The sequence below is a fragment of the Theropithecus gelada genome, chromosome 6 (assembly GCF_003255815.1).
Source record: "Theropithecus gelada isolate Dixy chromosome 6, Tgel_1.0, whole genome shotgun sequence".
Lineage (NCBI taxonomy): Eukaryota > Metazoa > Chordata > Mammalia > Primates > Cercopithecidae > Theropithecus > Theropithecus gelada.
The window spans coordinates 111,511,521-111,535,374 of NC_037673.1; the positions used below are offsets into that span (position 1 = coordinate 111,511,521).

General features: G+C 36.2%; 1 protein-coding gene across 2 annotated transcripts in view; it reads right to left on the minus strand.

Annotated features, from left to right (window-relative positions):
* The window catches only part of PGGT1B (protein geranylgeranyltransferase type I subunit beta), a 52,991-nt gene extending 30,880 nt beyond the window's left edge, over positions 1-22,111 (minus strand). For both annotated transcript variants that reach the window (XM_025389355.1, XM_025389354.1), the window contains exons 1-3: positions 21,942-22,111; positions 12,355-12,473; positions 455-522 (exon numbers count right to left, since the gene is read on the minus strand). In XM_025389355.1, coding sequence (XP_025245140.1) covers positions 455-522; positions 12,355-12,473; positions 21,942-22,081 — 327 coding nt within the window. In that variant the 5' untranslated portion in view covers positions 22,082-22,111. The remainder of the gene's footprint in view (positions 1-454; positions 523-12,354; positions 12,474-21,941) is intronic.
* Between the last annotated feature and the right edge of the window lie 1,743 nt (positions 22,112-23,854).

Genomic DNA, 23,854 nt, shown 5'->3' on the forward strand with positions numbered 1-23,854 from the left:
TCAATCACTACCTTTACAAGGACTTTTTCTTTTATTCCTAAGAAATGTGAGTTAAATGTAGAGTCTTTCTATAACACAGTGAAGTTTACTGGCTTCTTAGAGGGCAAGTATCAAAACACTTCAGTGCTCTACTTTCCTTTACTCAGGAAATCACCAATAACTTTTACACACAGATACATGATACTGAGACAATTTTTTGTAACAATTAATAGAAATTTCTATGTGTTTATGTACTGCATGTATTCTTCCTGGAAGAAAGTGCACTTCTTTGAGGAATTAAGGTAGGTATAGGCTTCCTTTAAAGGGTTTCAGTTTATAATATATGTATTATTAGACAATATTTAGCCACACTGAAACCTGGAAGCCTATTTTTTTCTGTGTAATTTCTTAGCTTCCTCTTTTACTAAAATATCCCTAATCCCTTCTGCTTCCTTCTGACCCAAACAGAACCAACCTTTGATGGATTGAATGGAATACCCAGGTATGAAGAGCCTCGGAAACCACAGCGATTTAGATTTGATCCTAGAAAATAAAAGCATGTGCTTATTTAAAGTACACTTTATTTTTTGCACAGATTCTAAAGCAGTTTAATTACACAATCTTTCAGAAACAGACTATTCTAGTCTCCATTTTCATACTGGCTAATGCTGAATGCTTACCATGTGCCAGGTCCGTTCTAGGTGCTTATGGGAATTTCCTCATTTAATTTCCATACGAGTCACAGATAACATAATGATTTCTATCATGTACCTTTTATTAATAGCCCACCTCACGGCCTATAAAGTCCTTTCATAATTCTCCTGTAACATCAATTTTTACGTGATCAACATATTCAATCCCCCTTTCTATAGAACAGAAAACAGAAGCTCAGAGGTTAAGCGAATGTTCAAGGTAACAGTTAATAACACAATAGGGTCTAGTGTCTTTTTACTTTAAGTCATTTAGTGTCTTTTTACTTTAACTCACTGCTTCTTTACACTGGAGCAAGCTAAAGGTATAAAGTTGTAGAGAAAATATGTACTTTGTATTTCCGTATTAGCTAGACCTTCGTTCTGAGTCCAGTAATCCACTTGGCTTTGAAGTATGTAGAATACTGTAAGTTAGCACTTAGTCTCTCTCGACTCAATCAAAATATGTTTATGCATACTTTTTTGCTATCTAAAAATTTTCATTTCTCAAGATATCAATGGAATGTAAGTTGGGAACTTAAAAGAACAATCAACTATACAATAATTAGGGTTTTAATAGCTATTAGAAAATCAGTATGATAGATGCTGAAAATAATAATGCAGTATCAGCAGACTGTAAATGCACTGCTGATAAAAAGAATTGAGTTGGTCTAGTCTCTGATATGAAGAACTACCTTCATAAGAGATTATGACTTGTGTATGACTAACTTCATTATAACTGTTTTTCACTCTCCTACTTCTTCATTAGGTACTATACTTTTTCAGCTTCTTATCCCCCCAAAATACTTAAAACAGTAGTTTATACATTAATTCTTTGAACAAATTAGGAACCACTAAATTTAAACTCTCCACCAATTATCATTTCTCTACTGGCAAAAAAATGTATTTTAAAAAGATACTAGCAGCCAGGCCTGGTAGATCACACCTATAATCCCAGCACTCTGGGAGACTGAGGAGGGTAGCTCATCTGAGGTCAGGAGTTCGGACCAGCCTGGTCAACATGGTAAAACCCCATCTATACTAATAATACAAAACGTAGCTGGGTGTGGTGGCACCTGCCTGTAATCCCAGCTACTTGGGAAGCTGAGGCAAGAGAATTGCTTGAATCTGGGAGATGGAGGTTGCAGTGAGCCAAGATTGTGCCACTGCACTCCAGCCTGGGTGACAGAGTGAAACTGTGTCTCAAAAAAATAAAAATAAAATAAAAAGATACTAACAGTGATTATAATTTCAGTGATTATGGTTCTCTTATCCTAAGGACTTATAAATTGGCAAGCTACTTAAAACTTGCCAATATATAACAGAAGTTACAAAAACACTCATATCCTTTTGACCCAGTCATGATATATCTGAGAATCTATTCCAATAATTTCAAGTATGAGAAGAAATGCACACTTCAGTTTAATAACAGTGAAAATCTAGAAGCACCATAAAAGTCCAGCAGGTTAAGCATATCATGCCTCATGTACTGAAAGAAATACTATATTCCTATTAAAAGTAATAATCATTAGAACTATGGAGCAACACAGAGAAAAGTATTTGATCAAGTTAAGCAAAAAAGTAGGATCCAAAAATAAATGTGCACTATTATGTTTATAATTAAGCAAATGGCACATATCAACAAAGACAGGAAGGGAATAAACAAAATAATATTAATGGTGTGAGATAACATGAATAAGGTTGAATTTTGTTCTCTGTATTAGTCACTGTTGCCATAACGTGTTACCACAAACTTGGCAACGTAAAACACCTACTGCCTTACTGTTCTGTTAAGGTCAGAAATCTAACACAGGCATCATCAGGCTAAAGTTAAGGTGTAGGTAGGGCTACCTTCCTTACTTGGAGGCTTTGGGGGAACAATCTGCCTCCAAGCTCATTCAGGATGCTGGCAGAATCAACTTCCTTGCAGTTGTGTGACTGAGTTCTCCATTTCTTTGCTGGTAGGTATCCCTTTTTGCTCCTAGATCCTCTCTTGCCATTTCTCATATGTGGGCCCCATATCTCAGAGTAGCAATGGCATTCAAATCCTTTCCATTAGACCCTCTCTGACTTCCCCTTCTCTCTTCTGCTCCCTTTCTCTGCAATACCATGACGAACATTTCTGCGTTCTGCTGCTGCTCATGTGATTTTACTGAGCCCACCTGTACACACGTCACCTGGGATAATCTCTTTATTTTAAGGTCAGTTGATTAGTATAACTTTAACTCCCATCTACAAAGTCCCTTCACAGCAGTACCCAGATTAGTATTTGATTGAATTACCAGGGAACAGAAATCCTGGGGCAACATCTTTAGAATTCTACCTAACACAACCCCTATATTCCAAATGGTACATAATGCTATACTTCAAAACAAAACAAAACAAAAAAAGTTATCTTTCTCTTACCAAGTTATGAATTCCTTTATCCTTTTTATTTGAGACAGAGTCTTGCTCTGTTGCCCAGGCTGGAGTGCAGAGACATGATCTCGGCTCACTGCAACCTTGCCTCCCAGGTGCAAGCAATTCTCCTGCTTCAGCCTCCCGAATAGCTGGGACTACAGGCATGCACTATCATGCCCAGCTAATTTTTGTATTTTTAGTAGAGACTGGGTTTCATCGTGTTGGCCAGACTGGTCTCGAACTCCTGACCTCAAGAGATCTGCCTGTCTTGGCCTCCCAAAGTGCTGGGATTATAGGCATGAGCCCACTGCACCCAGCCTATCCTTTTATCATCACTTCTTTTAATCCCTCTCTAGTTGGATGAGGGGCAGTATCAAAAGGCATATTTTCCTATTTGATTAAAAATTTTTTAAATCTTTTTTTTCTCTTTTTGTTGTTGGGATTGTCTTTTTTAAAGGGCATCCTTTCAAGTTACTAATTTGCTAACAGTCCTCCATAAAAATGTGATCTCATTTCCACTTTTGATGGAAGATAGCTCTGATACCATCTGTCAGTTCTGAATTTATACTTGCAACTGGACACCTTTCTTGAGTCCCCCACCAACTTAAACAATTCTGTCAGGCGTTTTACACAGACGTAGACATATAGTAGTGGTTCAATCAAATATCTGCTTCTGAGAGAAATAAATGAATTTATTCATTTTCTTAAAGGTAAATCAATAAATGACATTTCCGTTTGCTCACTTCTGTTTTTAGCCTGATTAAATAAATAACTTTTCTGAAAAGCAGCAGAAATATTGATACTGAAAAGTACCATATAAGGTTAGGAGATTATGGCATGGACACTTGGAATCAAACTCAGGATCCTATTCTTCCTATCAATGAGTTCTACAGGCAAGTAACAACCTCTCTGAGCCAGTTCCCTCCATTTTTGAACTAGTAACAATAACACATTGCAAGTAATATATTTCAGGCTTCTTGTAAAGGTTAAAGGACATGTTTAGATTGTACTTACCAAAGTGAAACAAGGCTTAATAAACAGTAACCATTCAAAATCAGTTAATTATATTTTATCAAAAATGAAACAGGAAGAAATTAATAGCTTTTGTTGCAACTTATCAAGGAAAGTTTTTTTAAAGTAAAAATGTTTTTCTTTTTTTCTTTTATTCCAGAAAGACTGTATACTGTCATGTAAAAAGTGTTTGGATCTTAAGCACCACAGTCACAGTATAGGGAAAAGACAATGTAATATTTCTTGCCCTCTTCTTAATCATCTGTGGACTACGAAGCTGGATAAAGAAGTTTATTCTTTATTTATTTTAAAGTGTATACTTTATTCTATAGTAAGAGGTTTTACTGTTTCTTATGGAAAGCTAAGATAAAGTAACTAAGAAATCAAGAAAATTACTCATTCACTAAATTGAGTTATCAGTCACACGCTTAAATCCTAATGTTTTAAAAAATGATGCTCATTAGGAGGTAACATTTTCACCACTTAAAATTTTTCACCACTTAGGCCGGGCGCGGTGGCTCACATCTGTCATCCCAGCACTTTGGGAGGCCGAGGTGGGTGGATCACCTGAGGTCAGGAGTTCGAGACCAGCCTGACCAACATGGAGAAACCCCATCTCTACTAAAAGTACTAAAATTAGCCGAGTGTGGTGGTGTGCGCCTGTAGTCCCAGCTACTTGGGAGGCTGAGGCAGAATAATTGCTTGAACCCGGGAGATGGAGGTTGCAGTGAGCCAAGATTGCACCCCTGCACTCCATCCTGGGCGACAGAATGATACTCCATTTCAAAAAAAAAAAATCAAAAAATCACCACTTAAAAAAATTTATTAGGTACTCTTTTGTGGTTTCTGTCAATATTTGTCTGCTCTTGTGCTTTCCTTTAGAATTCTAGTAAGCATACCTTTTCATGATAATGAAGAACGTATACACACACAATTCATTGGAAATTTATCACTGAATGCATACTCTAGGTACAGGATAAATTTCTTTCCAGGTTGTCAAACAGCACCATCTAGTGTTCCTATTTAACAGTTGCAAAACAAACTGAAAATTCTTTGTGTGGTCTGGCTGGCCATCAGAATCAACTGCCTATTTTGAAAAAACAGAGATACCTCTTGCATCTCCCCTCCCATGCCTGCATAAAAACATGAGGATAGGGCCTGGAAAACTGTATTTAAAAAGAAAAACAATCCCTGTTTGACACATAGTCACAGTCAAGAACTACTGATTTGGTAAATATTTCTCCACTTTTGTAGAACCATAGAGTCAAACTAGTTTATGCTGTTAAACAGAAGTACTTTAGATAGCACTATATCATAAAAATTAAGGTTACTTAAGAAAAATGAAAATTGGGTAGATGAGAGAGGTAGCAAAAATGGGAATATGTACATGGATGTACTATGTGTGTGTTTATGTGTAAGTATGCAGGAGGTATGCTATTAGATAATATAATGTATTTAAAGTTATCAACTATAAGGAAGAATAATTCATTTATTTGCACGTTTGCACAGGGAAGAAATTTATTAAGCTGACTCTTGCCTGATGACTGAGTTATATCTCATTTTAAAACTTAGTGTTTTACTATTAAGCTCATAAAACCAACTTTATGTCAAGCACTGACAGACAGTACATTTAGATATTCTTTAAAAAATGGTTATAAACTTATGGAATATAAAAGTTTGAGAGTATAAAGAGGTTTATTTTAATCAGGGGAGTTGTTTTTCATAAAAAGTAATAAACTGTATTGTGAAATATAAAATTACATTCAAAATTATATTTAGGTATAATAAAGGACAGCTCTTGGGCCAAAATATCACCATACTGTTAATGATAATTATGCTTCTTAAATATATTTCAAAACTGATTAGATCATATTCTTAACTTTCTAATCCTCATTTTAAAAGTTTTTGCCCTAAGTAAACAGAATTCAAGTGAGGAATGTGGCTACTTTCTGATTTTAAAATGAACATTTATATTTTATGGATAGAGAAATAATTTCGCATAAATCTCAAGAAACATAATTTCCTAATAAGAAGACATGCCTTACACAACTCCTTAAGGATATCAAGAAAGTACCAGACAAGGTAAATGAAACATTCTATAGCTAAAAAGAAATTTTAAATATACCTGTTTTCCAAATTTCACAGATTTGTTTTAGAATTGAACCTACACCAATTAAAGAAAAGGCAGACAGGAGATATTCTTTCACAGATATTAGAGACTTAAAAATATTTCCCTCAACAAGATAGCAAATTGAGAATTCAGAATTGCAGCTGAACTGTGAAAAGGTCTGTCTGTGGAATCGTCTACCAGACATCTGACCTGGGAAAGCTAGATATATAAATGACCACTATAAAACTATTTTTGCCAAAATGTCTTGATCTATAATATTTCCAAAACAGATGACTTATAATTTTTAAAATATGCAACATGCTTGACTTAGCCACATGAAACCATACTTACTTCCCCCATGTTATTTTTTTAAAGTGAGCAATCTGAAGAATCCACTAAAAAAATGAAAGCATTAAACATTTTACCCTTTAATATTAAACTTTCTTATCTATGTTTCCAAACACTTAATCCTAATACTTTATGGGATCTATTATGGAACAGATACTAGATTTTCCTTTAAAGCTGTAAGACAGTCTCCGAGTTCCCATGAGAAAAATCTGTACCTCACAGAAAAACATGCATGGTAAACAGACCACCTATTGTCCTGAATCAGCACATATAAATAAAATATCCAAAGGACTAGAAAACTGTATTCTAATCTTGTCTCTAGCATTAACTAGCTGTATTACTGCGGACAAATTATTAATCTCTTTGAACCTTAATATCCTCATTTGTAAAATGATGGACTGTAACAGTCCTCACTCTAAGTCTAAAATTCTCTGGTTGTGCCCTCAAAGAAGGGCACACACAATTCCCAACCCAACCCCTTGTGTTTCCTTAATACTTCATTCCTGAAGTTAACGAGAAGGACCCGATCCTCCAGTGGTCTCACCATACACTTATTACTAGGAAATCACTAGGGTCTTTATAATCCTGGAGTTAAGTGGAGGTCAGGGTTAATTTTAATTAAATATTCACAATGTCCTTATATGCCAAACATGATTGTTTCCACTAGGGACCCATATACTTAAACAGTAAAACAACATTGAAACTTGGAGTCAGAAGTGCCGGATGTCAATCCGATTCTATCTCTTATCATCTGTGTGAGGTTTCAGGCAGGTCTTTGAATCACTTTGCCTCTCAGTTTCCTCTTCTGGGACAGGCCAATTAGGTGAAGAACAAATCTGTCTGGTTATGTATTTGGCAGTGCTTTGAAAATTATAAAATAGTAAATAATGTACTGCCTTATTTCTTCCATTAGCAAAAATACCAGTATTTATGTATAACTATGAACTTTTAGTTTTTATTTTTGTATGTTTTGAAGAGAAGTTAAGTATTTTTCTAGTTTAAAGCTTTAAATACAGAAACATATTTACTTATGGCAAACATTCAAACAATTCAGATACATAGAAAAACAGTAAAGTATCTTATCTTGCCATCCCCCACCTGTTTCCACTTACCTCCCCCTCCACAAAGATTTTCTATGTATCCTTTCTGAGTTTTTCCTGTACATTTACATACATAGATTGTTAAAGCACCTCTGTATATGTTTTAAATTTATCATTTAATAATATATATTATAAGTAAACTTTCGGTGCCACAAAAGAAACAGCACTCAAATATAGAATTTTCTTTTTTCTTCTCAGCAAGACGATTTACTTCTATAGAAGGGTACACCCTTACAGATGGAGCAACGGTGAGTGCACACTTGGACAAGTGAGGGGAAGGGGTTCTTATCCCTGACGCACGTGGCCCCTGCTGCTGTGTGGTTCCCCTATTGGCTAGAGTTAGACCAAACAGGCTAAACTAATTCTAATTGGCTAATTTAAAGAGAGAGACAGGGTGAGTGGTTTGGTGGGAGTCAGGGTAGATCAGAATGAGTCAGGGTGGAGCAGGTAATCAGAATGAGTCAGGGAGGAGCAGGTAATTGGAATGAGTCAGGGTGGGGCAGGTGATGGAAAAAGGTTGCTTTATGAGGAAGTTAAGTTTAAAAGTAGGAGGCAAAGAACTGAACATACTGACATATTGATTCTTTGAAGAGAAATTTAAAACTCATATCTAATATATATGATAGACAGTTTCATGTCAGTATATATATAGAGATCTACCTTATTTACTGCATAATATTCTTTACTGGGCCATAGTTTATGTAACTTTCACTTCTGATGAACATTTATTTTGCTTCTAATATGTTACTGTAACAAACAATGCCCAAACCAAATCTACATATATTTTTGTGCACATGTATTGGTTTCCAGAGGTCAGCAACAAATTACTACAAACTTGATGTTTCAAAACAACAGAAATTTATTCTCTCACAGTTCTGGAGTCCAAAGTCCAAAGTCAAGGTGTTGGGAGTGTTGCTTTTCTGGATACCCTGAGGGAAGATCTGATTCGATTTGTGCTTCCCTCCTAGCTTCTGATGGCTGTGGGACTCTTGGCATTCCTTAGCTTGATGAATCTAATTCCTGACTCTTTCTTCATCCAGCCTTCCCCCTGTGTCTCAAATCTCCCTCTCCTTTCACTTATGAGGTCACCAGTCATTGAATTTAGGGCTTACCCTAAATCCAGTATGATCTCATCTCAAGATCCTTAATTACTTCTGCAAAGACTATTCCAAATAAGGTCAAATTCTGAGGTTCTGAGTGGATATATCTTTATGGGGCCACTATTCGACCCATTACAGCATACATGAGAATACGTTAGGGCAAAAATATATATATATATACTGCTAAACTGCTCTTCAAAAGGCTGTAATAATTTTCACCTCCACCAACAGAATATTAAAGTACTCTCTCCCCCATATTCTTGGCAACTTTTAGCAAAACTGACATGTTAGGTTAAAAAAAATAACGTAACATTGTTTTGATTGAATTTTCCTGATTTCTAGTAAGGTTAATCATCCTTTTATGTATTGATTGACTATCTGTACTTCTTTTTTTAACTACTTACTCAATAAATTTTGTCATTATCTAAAGGACAATGTATCTTTTTCTTCTGAATCTTTAACAATTCTTAATAGTTAATGTTAATATTATACATGCCATAATTTTCCGCAAATTCATCACTTATTTGTTATCTTTTACTACATAAAGTATTTAAATATTCATTTAGTCAAATCTATCAAATTTTTCCTTTATAATCCCCAGGTTTTGTTTAACATTTTTAGATATTATAATTGCCTAGATTTTATGTGGTATCTCAAAGTAGGACAAATACAGACCTATGAGTTGCAGAAAGCATATTCTATCAGTTTGCAAATGCTTTACGAATTAGAAAATATTTGAGGAGCCAGACGAGGTCCTAGGCTAAATGAGAAAATATATAAAAGAGGAAGAGAAAAAAGTTGGAGAAGGGGAAGGTGATTCAACAGTCTAACAACTACTGATACACAACAATGATTTAAGCACTGAGAGGGAAAAGAAATAGAAGACACATTCACTCATCTGCCTTCCAGAAGTTTGCAATTCAGGTGGAAGCAAAAACATTTTAAGTAACTTTTAAGCAGTAAAGACTGAAGAAAAAAATTGGCAACGGGTTTCAAGCCAATGAAGTCCATGGAGTTGACAGTTTACTAGGAAAGATAATTCTGATGGGTCTCAAAAGGGGTGGTGAGCTGCAACTCTACCTCCAAAAAATGTTTAAACTTTCCCTGAAGTGTAATAAACATAAAAAAGTACTCCTATCATAATTAAAAAGCTCCATGAACTTTTGCAAAATAAACTCACCTGTATAACCAGTGCTCAGCTCAAGAAAAAATACATGACTAGCACTCCAGAAGCCTCTCCCACTTCCTTCTAGTACTCCCCAAAAGCCCAGACTGGTTTTAGCTATTTTTGTATTTTGTAAAAATGGAACAATATAGAATGTACTTCTTTCTCTCAAAAACATGCTTGTGACACTCAAAGAAGTGAACGTAGTTGTAGACTGTTCATTCCCATTACTGTATCATTTTCCATGGTGTAAATATGCTAATATATCCTTTATCCATTATACTGAAGATGGGTAGTCTATATAATTACTAGTTCTAGGCTCTTATAAAAAATACTGCTATAAACATCCTAGAACATATGTTTTGGGGAACATGTTTTAATTTCTGCTGGGTATACACTAGAACTGTTGAGTCGTAGAACATACACATGTTCAGCTTTAGCAAATTTAACTAAATAGTTTTCAAAGCAGGTGTAAAACTCCTTTAGCAGTGAATGAGAGTTCCAGTTTGCCACATTTTTGTGAACACTTGTTATTTTCCACCTTTTTCATTTTTAGCCATTCTGGTGATTACATAACAAACAAAATTATTACGGATAACATGAAACTCCAGATAACAGCAAATCTCTCACAACACAAGATTAAATAATGAGAAGTATGTAGCTTTTTAGAACAACAGAGAGATAATAGTGTTATTAAAAACTCATTTCACTAATAAAATGATGGGGGGAAGTAAACACTTATTAAAGAACAGACCAAAAAATTGCTCAATCATGGAGCCACCAAATAGTCCTTAAAAGTCGGGGGAAACAGAAGAAAAGACAGAAAGTAGGAAGCATGGTGAGTAAGTGACCAATAGTCTGGAAACTATAACCTACATCTTGAGTTCTCTCATTAAATGTTATGGTTCATCCTTTTCTATAAAGACGATAGCTATTTTATTTCAGGAGTATGAGTTTCAGTAAATTTTTAATTAAAAAATAACATAAAAATATATTTCAGCAAGAACAGAGCTTTCCTATGTGCCATAGTGTGTATATAATTTCCTATTTGTACCATGGAAGATACATTTCTTTAAAAACCAGGCATGTACTTATAATTAAAAAAAAAAATACCAAGCACAATCTGTAATAATTCTACCATACATCAGTCTAATAATTAACTGTTTAAAAATCCCAGACTTTCCCTTAAATTATTAAAAAACATCCTGGAAAAAAGGGAAAACAACAAAAGACTTCTATTTTGCAAGTGACCAGGACTAAGACGTGGCCTCAGCCACATGCTCCTGGAAAATGAGGACCATATCTTGCAACTTATCACAGCCCTTCTCTACAGATTTAGAAGAGAAGAACTCTTAGCAGAAAGTTCAATAAATCCTACTCGTCAACATGGTAGATCTGTAACTATTGACCAAACTCTTATATATGCTTTTCATGGAGCTGGTAAAAAAAAGTGATTAGGTATTTATATATTTAATTCTGATAGACCTAGTTCAAAATGCTTAATCAATTTTTAATAAGACTTTGTAAACAGGCATAGATTAAAAAATTATATAAAAACAGACACTATGAACTTCAAGAATAAAATAGCCACAAACTATGTTCAAGATCATCTGTAAAATAGAGAAAATCTTTCTTTCTAAGTAAAGTTTTAGCTTATGATTTCTCCAAAGTTCACTGGATGAGATTTACATATGATTACTCCAACCAGTGAACCACAAAATGCTAACTCTTTAAAGACAGGTAAGTGGTGACCACTTCAAAAAAAAAAAAGAGCATGATGTTCTAGGAGTTTATTCGTTTGATGTCTTTAAGGTTAGAATATATAACATGTATAAGTTATATCTATCTTAGATATTTTATGCTTAACAGAGTAATACAGTTTATAAAACGTACATATTTGTAGTTGATTATGTAATTTATGAACTCTGAGAATTCATTCAATTAATAAAAAATTTTAAAGTGTTATGAAGTATAAAAATGACTGAAGCATACATAAGAGCTTTAAGAAACCATTAAAAATGCTAATGAAACACTGGAGGGAAAACAACCAGGAAACTGAAAGAAAACTTTTTGATGGCAAAGAGTTTTTCACTGAAAAGACAAGAATTGTTGGGAATGAAAAACAGAGTTAATGCCACAGAACTAATCAAAAATAAATACTGACTATAAATAATCAACAATCAGTCATCAATATGGAAAAGCATAGTACAGTGCCACAAGTGTGAATCTCTATTAAATTCCAGATAATTCTAAATTGTTTTCTTAAGAGATTATGATCAGATTTGTTAAGTACTATATTTCAACAGAATGGCAATGCTGCATTACAAGGAAATCACAGATAAATAAAATATGTTAACAGTATACAAGTAAGTACTAAGATTTTCTAGTCCAACGCATGTTATGTCAGGTACACCTAGTCACACTAAAAATAAAATGCTAAAAACTCACTCACTGTCTTCTGTGGGAAGGACCTGCAGGGAGTAAATCCACTCTATTATATCATCTTTGTTCACCACATCTAAGGAATCCAACATATCCAGCCCGGAGAGTGCAAAAAATGCAATCGTCAACCTAAAAGAAAAAAATGTAAAATTCCATCTTAACTATCAAACCACTTAAGTCTGAAGTCTTTCTGGTCTAGAAAAATAATAAAATCATTCTAATTTTCCAATATTTAAACAATACTTCCACATTACAAAAGCATATATATATATGTGTGTGTGTATATATAATATTCTTGTAACTTAATATTATCAGTCAAGCCTTTGTTTCAATTTTTCAAAAGGGGACATTTGGGAGTTAAGAAACCAGTCCTATCCCACTGACACAAACATGACCCACTAAAGCCAGAATATCAGCAAACTGAAGGCTAAAGTAGATTTAAAAAAGGATTCTCTACAACTAATCAGTACAAATAGTACAGGGCTTAGAAATATATGAAAATGTCAATTTTCACTAATTTGTCAGGATCAATTATACTTACAGCTTATATTAAATTCTGGAGGAATATGAGAACAGTATCTTAATTCAAAGCTGTTAACAAATAATATGACTCCTTGGGAAAAGATTTATAATAAGTTTTGAGAAATACGAAACATTTAAAAAAAAAATACAAATGTACTTACAGTCTATTTTCCCAGAGAGGAGCACTCTTTGGTGGAATGAAAAACTATAGAGCAAAACCTTCCCCCCTCTAAGACTGTACACTATAAATTGGAAATCTAAACCTGTGCTTTCATATAAAAATCAGTATCTTACTGATTGCTCTGAACACAAAGAATCTGTTATATATAATTCTTTTCATGTTGAGAAGCAGTCTCTAGTATAGCTTGAGTACTGTTATATCACTTCCATAATCTAACAATTCATATGACTAATAGTAATAAATTAATATTTCAAATTATCTGGTCTAAAATTTTACAGCAGAGCTACCTGATGTATTCTGTAACCTTTTCAATGAAGATTTTAAGAAAGAATGAAGCCTTAATGCCCTGAGGTATCCACTGTATGTAACAAATTTACTTCTCTCCTATGCATCTAGAATAGTATTATCTATAGATAGACAGAATAGTACTACAGGTTGAGTATACCTTATCTGAATTGCTTGGGACCAGAACTGTTTCAGATTTCAGATTTTTTTAAATTTTAGAATATTTGCATATACATAATGAGATGATATCCCACTGGGACAGGACCCAAGTCTAAATATGAAATTCATTTAAATTTCATATACATCTTACACACATGAAGCTTATTTTATATAATAGTTTAATAATTTTGTGCATGAAACAAAGTTTGTGTTCAGTACTTATGTGTGGAATTTTTCACTTGTAGCATCATGTCAGTGCTCAAATCATTTCTGATTTTGGAGCCTCTCAGAGTTTTTGATTAGGGATGTTTAATCTGTACCAACTTTAGGAGAAATGAGAAAACAGTGATTTCTTTCTTTCTTTTTTTTTTTTTTTTAGGGCATAATTATCTCTCTGATCCCTGGTGGAAAAAGACTAGCAACCATCAGATAACAGGAGGAGATATCAGAAAGTAATTTAATTCTAACCAAAGCTTAAGGACAAAAACTAAAACTAAAGAGATTTGGGTACACTTAAGAACAATAAATATTTGGGAAACATATTATTGAGAGACTATTACTATGTATTAGTCAAAGAGCTGGGACATTTCTCATATATTATCTCAGTTTAATCCTAACAACACACTGAGATCTATCTGAATCAGAAAGGTAATTTATCTAGGTAAGATCAGGATTATATTAAGGGCAGTGGAACTCCTTTATGTGGAAAGCAGTGTCGCACAGTAGTTCAACGCTCATACTCTGCAGTCAAATGACCTGGGTTCAAATTCCAAGTTGGCCAATTTCACTAGACTGACCACACGACTCTGGGCAGGATACCTAAATTTTTCTAATCAGCTTCTGATAATTATTTTAATCATTACTATACTTTATACAGTTATTGTGCTTACTTGCTCACAATAAGCACTCAATAAATGGAAGCCATTATCATTGGTCTGCCATAATTTGGAGGGACAGGAGTAACAATGACTTTAGGATCTAATTATACTCTATAACACTATAGGTCTTTTCTATAGACTCTGGGTTGTAACCATTTTCCCCAGAGGAATGTGCTTCTCCAAACACAATGATACTTTAGACATGGGAAAAACCTCTACATAATAGCAACAAAGTTTGAAAATCACTGCCCTTGGTGGTAATTATGTCTCATGAGATAAGGTCCACTTTGTTTGTATGCACTCAAATATTTACTGAACTAATAAAGGCTCTGCAATACTATATCTAACCCTCCTGGAGCGCTCTAACAGGGTTTTTGGTTTTGATGTAACATATAAAGTGAATGATTATCTTTATAGTCAGGTACAATTAGCATCTACTAATGTAGTTTATTAAAGCGTTATTAAGGAAAAGGACAAAAAGAAGACAGAGACAAAAGTGGAGGAAAACATGAAGGACTTGAGGTCGGATAGTGGATAAAACAAAGATCTTCCTGTCAGTAAAAGCGATGTAGTTAGAGAATTTATGCAAAAGGCTATAAAAACAAGGTGGGATTTTTTTCTAAATTAACAAATTCAGAAATGATCTAGTCCATCTCTTTAATTTTCTAACTGAAGAAAATAAAATCCAAAAAACTCAAGTAATTTACCTGAAATTTCAACACTGGACAATCAAAACTACTCAAGAAGTCTAGGTCCCAAAATGGTGTTCTCCACAGGGGTGCTTCTCAAACCTGGCTGCTCATTAGAATCTGCTTAAAAACGACCAAAACACTACAAATATAACATAGAGATCAAGGTCCTACTTCACAATCAAATCTATGGGTGTAAGGTGGGGTCTGGGCCCTTTGGGTTTGTTTTTGTATTTAATTTCCCCGGTAATTTTAATGTGCAGGCAGGTTTCAGAAGCACTGTTCTAGAACAGTGGTTCTCTACTGGGAACACTGCCCCTAACGTTAACACATCAGAATCAAACATTCTTGGTTGTCACAGTGGAGAAGGGAGTTACTGGCATCAAGTGGGTAAAAGCCAGGGCTGCTGCTAAATGTCTACAACACACAGGACAGGCCCATCATACAACCAAGAATTATCTCATCTAAAATGTCAATAGTGCTGAGGTTGAGAAAACCTGCTTTAAAGTCATACTCTTATCTGTATATGTTATCTGAATGATCTGTTTGTCATGTTACTTGCTCCTGGATATGAACGCACTATCTATATGTAAGTACCAAATACAAAAAATCAGCCATGTGATGGTATTTTAAAATCTTGCATACTTAATTATTACAGGCTCCTGAAAGTTCAGCATTTTCAACTCATAGATGAAGACTTAGGTTGAGACCATAAGGTTTATGAGATTAACAGAGTTATGGTGAATGGCTTATGTTTATAAAGAGAGGTCCCATCAGAAACGCTTGGCAGAAAGAACCAATAAGTCACTTTGGGGCAAATATCTGACCTCCCTTTAAAATAGTCTGGGAAACCATTCCCCTTCCGATCACACCAGAATTCTCAAGTAGTCCTAAAACTGAAAGAAAGAGAATTAAAACAAGCCACAAAAAACACAAAGGAATTTTGGGCTATGGGCCTCTGAGAGAAATAATATAATGTAGGGTTTTATGGTTCCTAGATGACTTCTACTTGGGAATAAACTGCTGGGCAACCTGACTCAGCACAGGTGTATAGAGGGGTAACTGTGCGAACACATGCACCTAAAATCAAGCCAGTGAAGTTATTTTTACTTTATTACTTCTTTCAGAAATATCTGTTTATTCTCTTTCTTTCTTCTTTTCCCTAGAACTCAATCTGAGTCTGCAGCCTAAGAAGTAGAAATAAGCAAGCAATATCTTTCTGTTCACCCCTCTTCTACCACTCTGAACAATATGTATAAGAAGTTTATCTTACAAGGATGAAAAACTAACATCCCCCAACCCCCAATCAAGTCGCTTTACCAAAGAATCAATTCACAGACAAGAGGGTTAACCTAAGTGTCTTCAAAAGATGTCAAATATTCCAGGCTTAAGAACACATATACCGCAAAGATAAAATAAGAACAACAAGAAAGCTGGGCACGGTGGCTCACTCCTGTAATCCCAGCACTTTGGGAGGTCAAGGTGGGCGGATCAACTGAGGTCAGGAATTCTAGACAAGCTTGGCCAACATGGTGAAACTCCATCTCCACTAAAAAAACAAAAAGTCAGCGAGGCGTGGTGGCGGGTGCCTGTAATCTCAGCTACTAGGGAGGCTGAGGTGGGAGACTCACTTGAACTCAGCAAGTGGAGGTTACAGTGAGTTGAGGTTGCAGTGAGCTGAGATCGTGTCATTGCACACCAGCCTGGGTAACAACAGCGAAACACCGTCACAAAAAAAAAAAAAAAAAAAAAAGAATGAAAACCAGTCTATAGTCTGGATAGTGGAAAAAAGAACTTAGTCATACTGATTTAAGGAATATATTGAAAACACTAGTTTATGACAGTTGACTAGATTCCCAAACTTTGGATCGCTTGTCCTTCTGGTGCAACCCCTTCCTTTCCCAGTCTCTCCAAGTGTTTTAAACAATGGACTACATTCATGCCTAGATACCAGATGGGCCTATGGCTACATCATATTGCAGAGTTCTAAAATTATAAACAAGCATCTACATTAAGAAATAACACAAATAAAATTGATAACCATGTCAGTGAAGAGAGAGCCTTAGAGGATATATTAGACTTAATCATGAAGTTAAAATACTAGCACATAGATGCTGCCATAATACTTCCAAACAAATGACTGAAAGACTGCACGAATTCTGGAATTTGAAGCATTTTTCTTCATTTACAATTGTTTTTCAATGGCTGATTCATCTGGTAAATACTTTTAAGTACAGTCACATATCTGTGAAATTATTTAACTTGTAAAATAGTTTTTGTACTACCATAATTTTTCAGTAAGAAACATCTACTGAACACCTACTAGAGATTAGATGTCACGACAAAAATGAATAAAGCTTCTAACCTTAGGGAGGTTACATGTTAAGTGCTATTATAGAAATCATCTTCTTCCTTTCTCAACTGGCTCCTTTTGCCTTTTATTCTCCAGACCAGATGGTAGTTTCAATTCAAGAATCCTGGGACTCCTCCTTCTTCTTCATCCCCTCTTCTCTAGCCCTACTTCACTGCCTCAGCATCTCTCTCCTGGACTACCACATCAGTGGCCTCATCGGTCTCCTTGGTTCTGGTCCTGTACCATGTGATATATGGCTATACAAACGACTATTCCTGTCACTTACATGATATCCAACTCATGTTTCTAGATAAGCACACAAAGTTTTCCATGATCTGATGCATGCCTACCTCTTTAGATTACATTCCTATCACATCCCTTTACATTTTGAACCACTACTAGAGAACTAAGTGAAGTTTTCTGCTCAACACTCACTTCTCCAGCTTTATTCTTCTTATTGTCCATTTGCAACAACAACAAAACACTGGAACACATTCTTTAAGATTTAGCTTTGCGGTTACTTCTTCCAAGAAGCCTTCTCTAGTCTCTGTCTCTCTTCAGGCTGAGCTACTTAGGTACTTTCAGAATGCCCTCAGAATATCACAATCATTTTGTGTAGTCAGGGGATTAGCCATATCAGAATCATCTGGGCACTTGTCAGAAATGCAGCATCTTCAGCTCACACTCAGCATCACACTCCTCAGCTACTGCAATATACTTTAACAGACTGCTTCATGCAACACTGCACCTCTTTTGCCTACCATTAGATTTATAGTTCCCATAAAGTAAATTTCTAAGACCTTAGAGGTTCTCTGCTGCTCCTACACATAAAACACCATACAGACACTCCATTAAAAGTCAATAACTTTACAGAGGACAGGGATGCACAGGAGTATTCATCTAAAAATACAATGACGCAGGCTTATGCAATCAGAATCTGCATTTTAACAAGATCCCCAAGTGATTCACATGCCCATTACAGTTGGGAATCACTGCTGTAATAACTGCGTATTTGTTTCTACTATAAGGCAAACAGTCTCTAACTTTAGCCTGCATTAGAACCACCTGAGATGCTTGTTATAATGCAGACTCCCAAGGCCCATACAGAATCCAGTGAAGGTCTGGGAAGGGGCCCAGGTATGTGCATTTTTATAAGTACATACAAGTCATTACTTAGAGCCTCCGACCACTACACTTTCAAAGATGTACTGCTAGACTGTGATATATTTAAGACAACGGGCGCAGTGGCTCATGCCTGTAATCCCAGCACTTTGGGAGACTGCGGTGGGTGGATCACAAGGTCAAGAGACCCAGACCATCCTGGCCAACATGGTGAAACCCCGTCTCCACTCAAAATACAAAAAATTAGCTGAGTGTGGTGGCACACACCTGTAGTCCCAGCTACTTGGGAGGCTGATCAGGCAGGAGAATCACTTGTCCCAGGAGGCGGAGGTTGCAGTAAGGAGAGACGGCACCACTGCACTCCAGCCTGGCGACAGAGTGAGACTCTGTCTCAAAAAAAAAAAAAAAAAAAAGCGAGGAAATGAAAGAACAAAGTAGTTGCAGAATGGGAGGCAGCAGAGCGGTTATAACACAGGATACATAGGGGAAAATAGAGGGACATGAGAATATGAAGACTAGCTAGATTGTAAATGCCTTGTGAAATAAAAGGTAACTGCTTAAACCCTTCTTCTAGAACAGCTGACTGTAAAAATAACAGAAAATTGTCACTAATTTGTTCCTTAATAAAAAGGACTACTCTAATTCCTATTACCCAAATACATATGGCAACAATAACTCATAAACCACACTAAACTCCCTAAACTACTTATAAAAGAAACCTGGTGATTGATAAAGCTCCCAATGCAAGATATAATATTCACTTGAGTTCTAAACTAGTAACTATGATTTTAAGAAGTCAATATAAAAGAAAAATCTCTGATGAAACAACAGACAATACACTTTTTATTTTCATAAAGTTATCGTCACTAGAAAAGTAAAAATTATTCCTGTTGGTCAGGCTAAAAGAAACAGGAAAATAAGAGTAATTTTGCCGAAATGGTGAATCAGAAAATAAGTGTCTAAATATCCAGTCTAATATTAGCCTTCTCAAAAGTCAGCTTTTTCATACCTATTGGTAAAAACAAATGAACAGAGGAACACTTGAATCATTGGTTTAACACTGTATCCCTGTACCTAGACACACGGGGAGGCACTCTATGAATGACTGTGGAAATTAACTAGGTAAGTAAGACTTGTGGCTTGCCCAATGTATTGTTTTGTCTTAAAAATCAGCAGAAACTTTGTGACCAGTCACCTTTGCTGAAAAGGCTGGAGTTTCTTCACAAGCATTTTAAAGTCAGTTATGAATCACATGCACCACAAAAGAACTTAGTGCTAAAGAAAATAAAGTCTGTGAGTTAGGGAAGAGAAAAACTTAAAAAACACTACAGAAACCGATATATGCAGTTATCTTAAATGCAGTTATGTGGGCTATAAGAAAACCAAAATGACGTAAAAATTCTATTCATGTGACGAACATTAGACAAAAAAGATATAATATTGCTTAACCAATGCACTAAGGTGTTATATATCTGTTACCTAATATGTAACACTTGGTGTCGACCCTATGCTTATACCGAAGTTAAATAAGTCAGAAATTTGTGCTGTTTTACTTATGCTGTGAACGGAATTACACAGTTTAATGCCAAAGTACATTTATTCTATATGGATTTGTCCAAGCTGGAATTTTATAGAACAGGCCAAACACATTCGCACTTTGAAAATGCAATCACAGACTTACAGTGATAGCTGCAAGCAAAGTTCAACTGTTTAACAATCACAATTTAATCAGCTCACAAGACTTATACACTGCATGTATCCAAACAGTGTATGTATATGATAAATACGCATATTATGTATCAATAACAAAAACAGGATGGAAGACTTTTTATACAAACGCTTTGAATCACATAAAATTAATCCCCATTAAGATATAAATGATTTATCAACATTTTAAAACATCTCATATCACTACAATCATAATCTTTCGGTATGGAAATCTGAATCTTTCAGTGAAGGTATGGGCTCTGCTAATCTACCAACAACTATGGGAGAAGGAAGGTATACACACGTTTCACTCTTTTGTAAGAATCTGTTCATCCTTCAGGGCTCAGGTCACATTATTCAACAAATATTTCTTAGTGCTTCTCATATACCAGGTACTATTTAAGGACCTAGTGTAAACTAAGATGTTGCAAATGTTGAAATAGAAACAACTGCCACTGGCCAATATGGCAACTGAGCACTTGAAGGGTGGTGGCTACTGCAAACAGAATAACTTAATTTTTAATTTTATTTAATTAATTCAAATCGAAATAGCCAAATGTGGCTAGTGGCCACCAGATTGGACAGGGCAGCCCAGTCCTAAGTATAGAGGTAAACAAGATAGACAAAAATGTTACCTTTGTGAAGTTTATAATCCAGTGTAATAGAAAGATATTAAACAAATAAACCAATAAATACATAATGTTTAAGGTGGTCTTGGAAGTGGTCCCTTTGGGAAGAGTGTTTAAGGAAGGCCTCTCTAAAGAAATCTGGATTATGTACATGCCTGTCTATATACTCTTATGAACCCTACACTAACATATAGCACAGAAATCTATACAAATGCTTGTCTTGTTCAGCTGTACTCTAGCACCTACCATAATATAGTTCTTGACCAAGTGTGCAGAAGTAATCTGCAAAGCTCCCCAAACTGATCCAGTCATATAGTGTTCAAAATACACCAGTAACTCAGAATTTAGAAAACGTGGGGAGAGAACACAGCAAAAACAATCTGCTCTTTCCTCCCATCCAGTCTCAAGCAGCTTTTGAGCCTCACTTCAAAACACAGCATTGCGGAGCAAAGATCGCCTTCTCCTTTCTTCTCATCCCCGGCTTCTACTGTAAATGAAGTCGCTTAGCCTCTGCTGCATCACACTCTTCAGCTATTGCAATACTTTGAACAGGCTGCTTCACGCAACACCGCACCTCTTTCGCCTACCATTAGATTTATAGTTCCCATGAAGTTTCTAAGACCTTAGAGGTTCTCTGCCGCTCCTACATATAAAACACCATACAGACACTCTATTAAGAGTTAATGACTTTACAGAGGACAGAGATGCATAGGAGTATTCATCTAAAAATACGACGACAAACTTTGTCCTTTTCCTTTCACATTCGGAAGTAATGAGGCAAAGCGACAGACTATGGGAAGGAGTAAAAAAGCAGCTCAGAGTTGCCAGAAAATAATGAGAAGTGAAAACGGCGGAAACTGGAGATTCTACAGCCCTGGATGTACAGCCTTCCAGACCTTCCCACCGTACGGCGGGGGAGTGAGAGTAACCTCAAGCCCGCTTGAAACCAGTCAGTGCCAGGTGGGCGGCGGCGCAGTCCCCTTCGGGCGCCCAGTTTGCGGTCCAACTCCGCCGCGCCTTTCCGCTGGGGCCCGGGCCTTGTGCCAGCCTGGCTGACTGTGCCACCAGTTACCTGCTTGTCTCGAGCGAAGAATAGCGCTCCGGCAAAACCTGGAGGCAGCGCTGGAAAAATCGCACGTGCCGATCCCGCAAGAAATCCAGCCGCTCCCCCTCACCGCTCCCTGCTAGCCTCTCGTCCTCAGTGGCCGCCATGCTGCTCCGGAAGCGACGTCCGCCGCGACCCGGAATCAGTTGGCGCGCGGAATGAAAGAACCCTCCTGGGCTGACCCGGAGGTGCCGGGTGAGGGGACCTGCGCTCGCCGCAGACTAAGCCAGTATTTGAAACCGCTATCATCTGGGGCTTGTGCAGCACTTCCTCTCTCCGATATCTCCTTAGCTAGAGAATGACCCAGCCATTTCTACCCAAAGCCCTCGAGGCTTGTAAACACCTCGCAGGCTTGTGAAAATCCAGTCCACATATCCCTCCGTCAGAATATTTATCTTGGGAAGCCCAAGGTCAAAAGCATCAAGTTCGCTTTGAGACAATGCTGGCTCTGTAGAACCTGAGGATGGTATATCTGAAAACGGGGATGGATCACTATAAACTTGCTAACAGATTCATTTTTGGAGGGCCAGTTTTAAGTTGAACGGTTAGGGAAACGAAACAAAAAGCAAAAACAAAACAGTGGAGATAAATGTTTATTGACACTACGAAAGTTCAGAGACTTTCCTAATCCTAATCCTTTCTGGATACCAGAAATCACTTAAAAATCTGTATATAATGCCCCCAAACATATACAACATGCATATTCATATCTATGTGTGACTGCTTGCGTCATGCTTTTACAAATCCTAGATTTTACTTTCCTTGAGTCAACGTGTTATCAAGAATCAATGGTGCATCAATCTGCAACAGCAAAATAAGCCCAACATCTTCTCCAATTACCTGCATTCTAAAAAAATTAAACGTGCTTCTAGTGCCCCCCCCCCCATAGGGATTTAAGTTGTTTTAGCCATTATACTATGCCCTTTAAATGTTCATGAGGCATTCCTGGGTAGCGGGGTGGGGGGATCCACCCAATAATAGAACTAAACTAGGTTACCTGTAATCAACTTAACTAATAAAATTTTGGGTATAGTTTTGTTAGCTTTCTTAGAAAACGTAATTCTTATACTCTGTGGGCTGGGATAATCTTACACTTATTCAACAATCCAAAGTGCTCTGAGTAATTTTTGGTACTATTAACTACCTATTCACAGGTATTCCTGCATGTCTTTACAAAATACTGCATTAACAAACAGCCAGAGATGGATACTAGGTTGTCCTCGGTACTTTCCTACAAATACGGAGCTCCCAGTCCTTGCGCATCAGGTATGCCCAGTCTGGAGTTTTCACTGTTATTACAATTAAGATCTCTCACTTAGCACACATACCCCCAAATACCTGAAGATTTTCAATGTGGAGTCTTATACACGTTTAACTTACTGGAATCAGCTATGGACACTCTATACATTCTCAGAAAATTAATTCTAATAAACATGGCCCTTAAGTTAGGGAAGCCAAATATTTCATCTGATTCTCAGTTCAAGGACTAGCAATCTGATCCAAATCTGGAGGAAAAATTTGCGATGTGGGACTCATTGAGAGATAATATAGAATGCCTCCTGGGTTGGTAAAAGGTTTCCATGAGTGATTTTAGCCATGTAAGATTTTTGGCATATGCATAACAGAATGGGAATGATAGAACATCTATATAATTGAATATTATTTAGCCACTACATGATGATGTCTGAATTACGTAGAAATGTATGAAAATGTGTAATGCAATTATGGCATAGTAATTAATATGTACTATATGACTGTAACAATTTAAAAATATGTAGGTATGTTTTTTGTAAAAGTTACCCTGGAATTATGAGTACTTTATAACATTTCTTCTTTAGTGTTTTTTCTATATTTCTTATTAATGTACTTTTTTTTTTTCC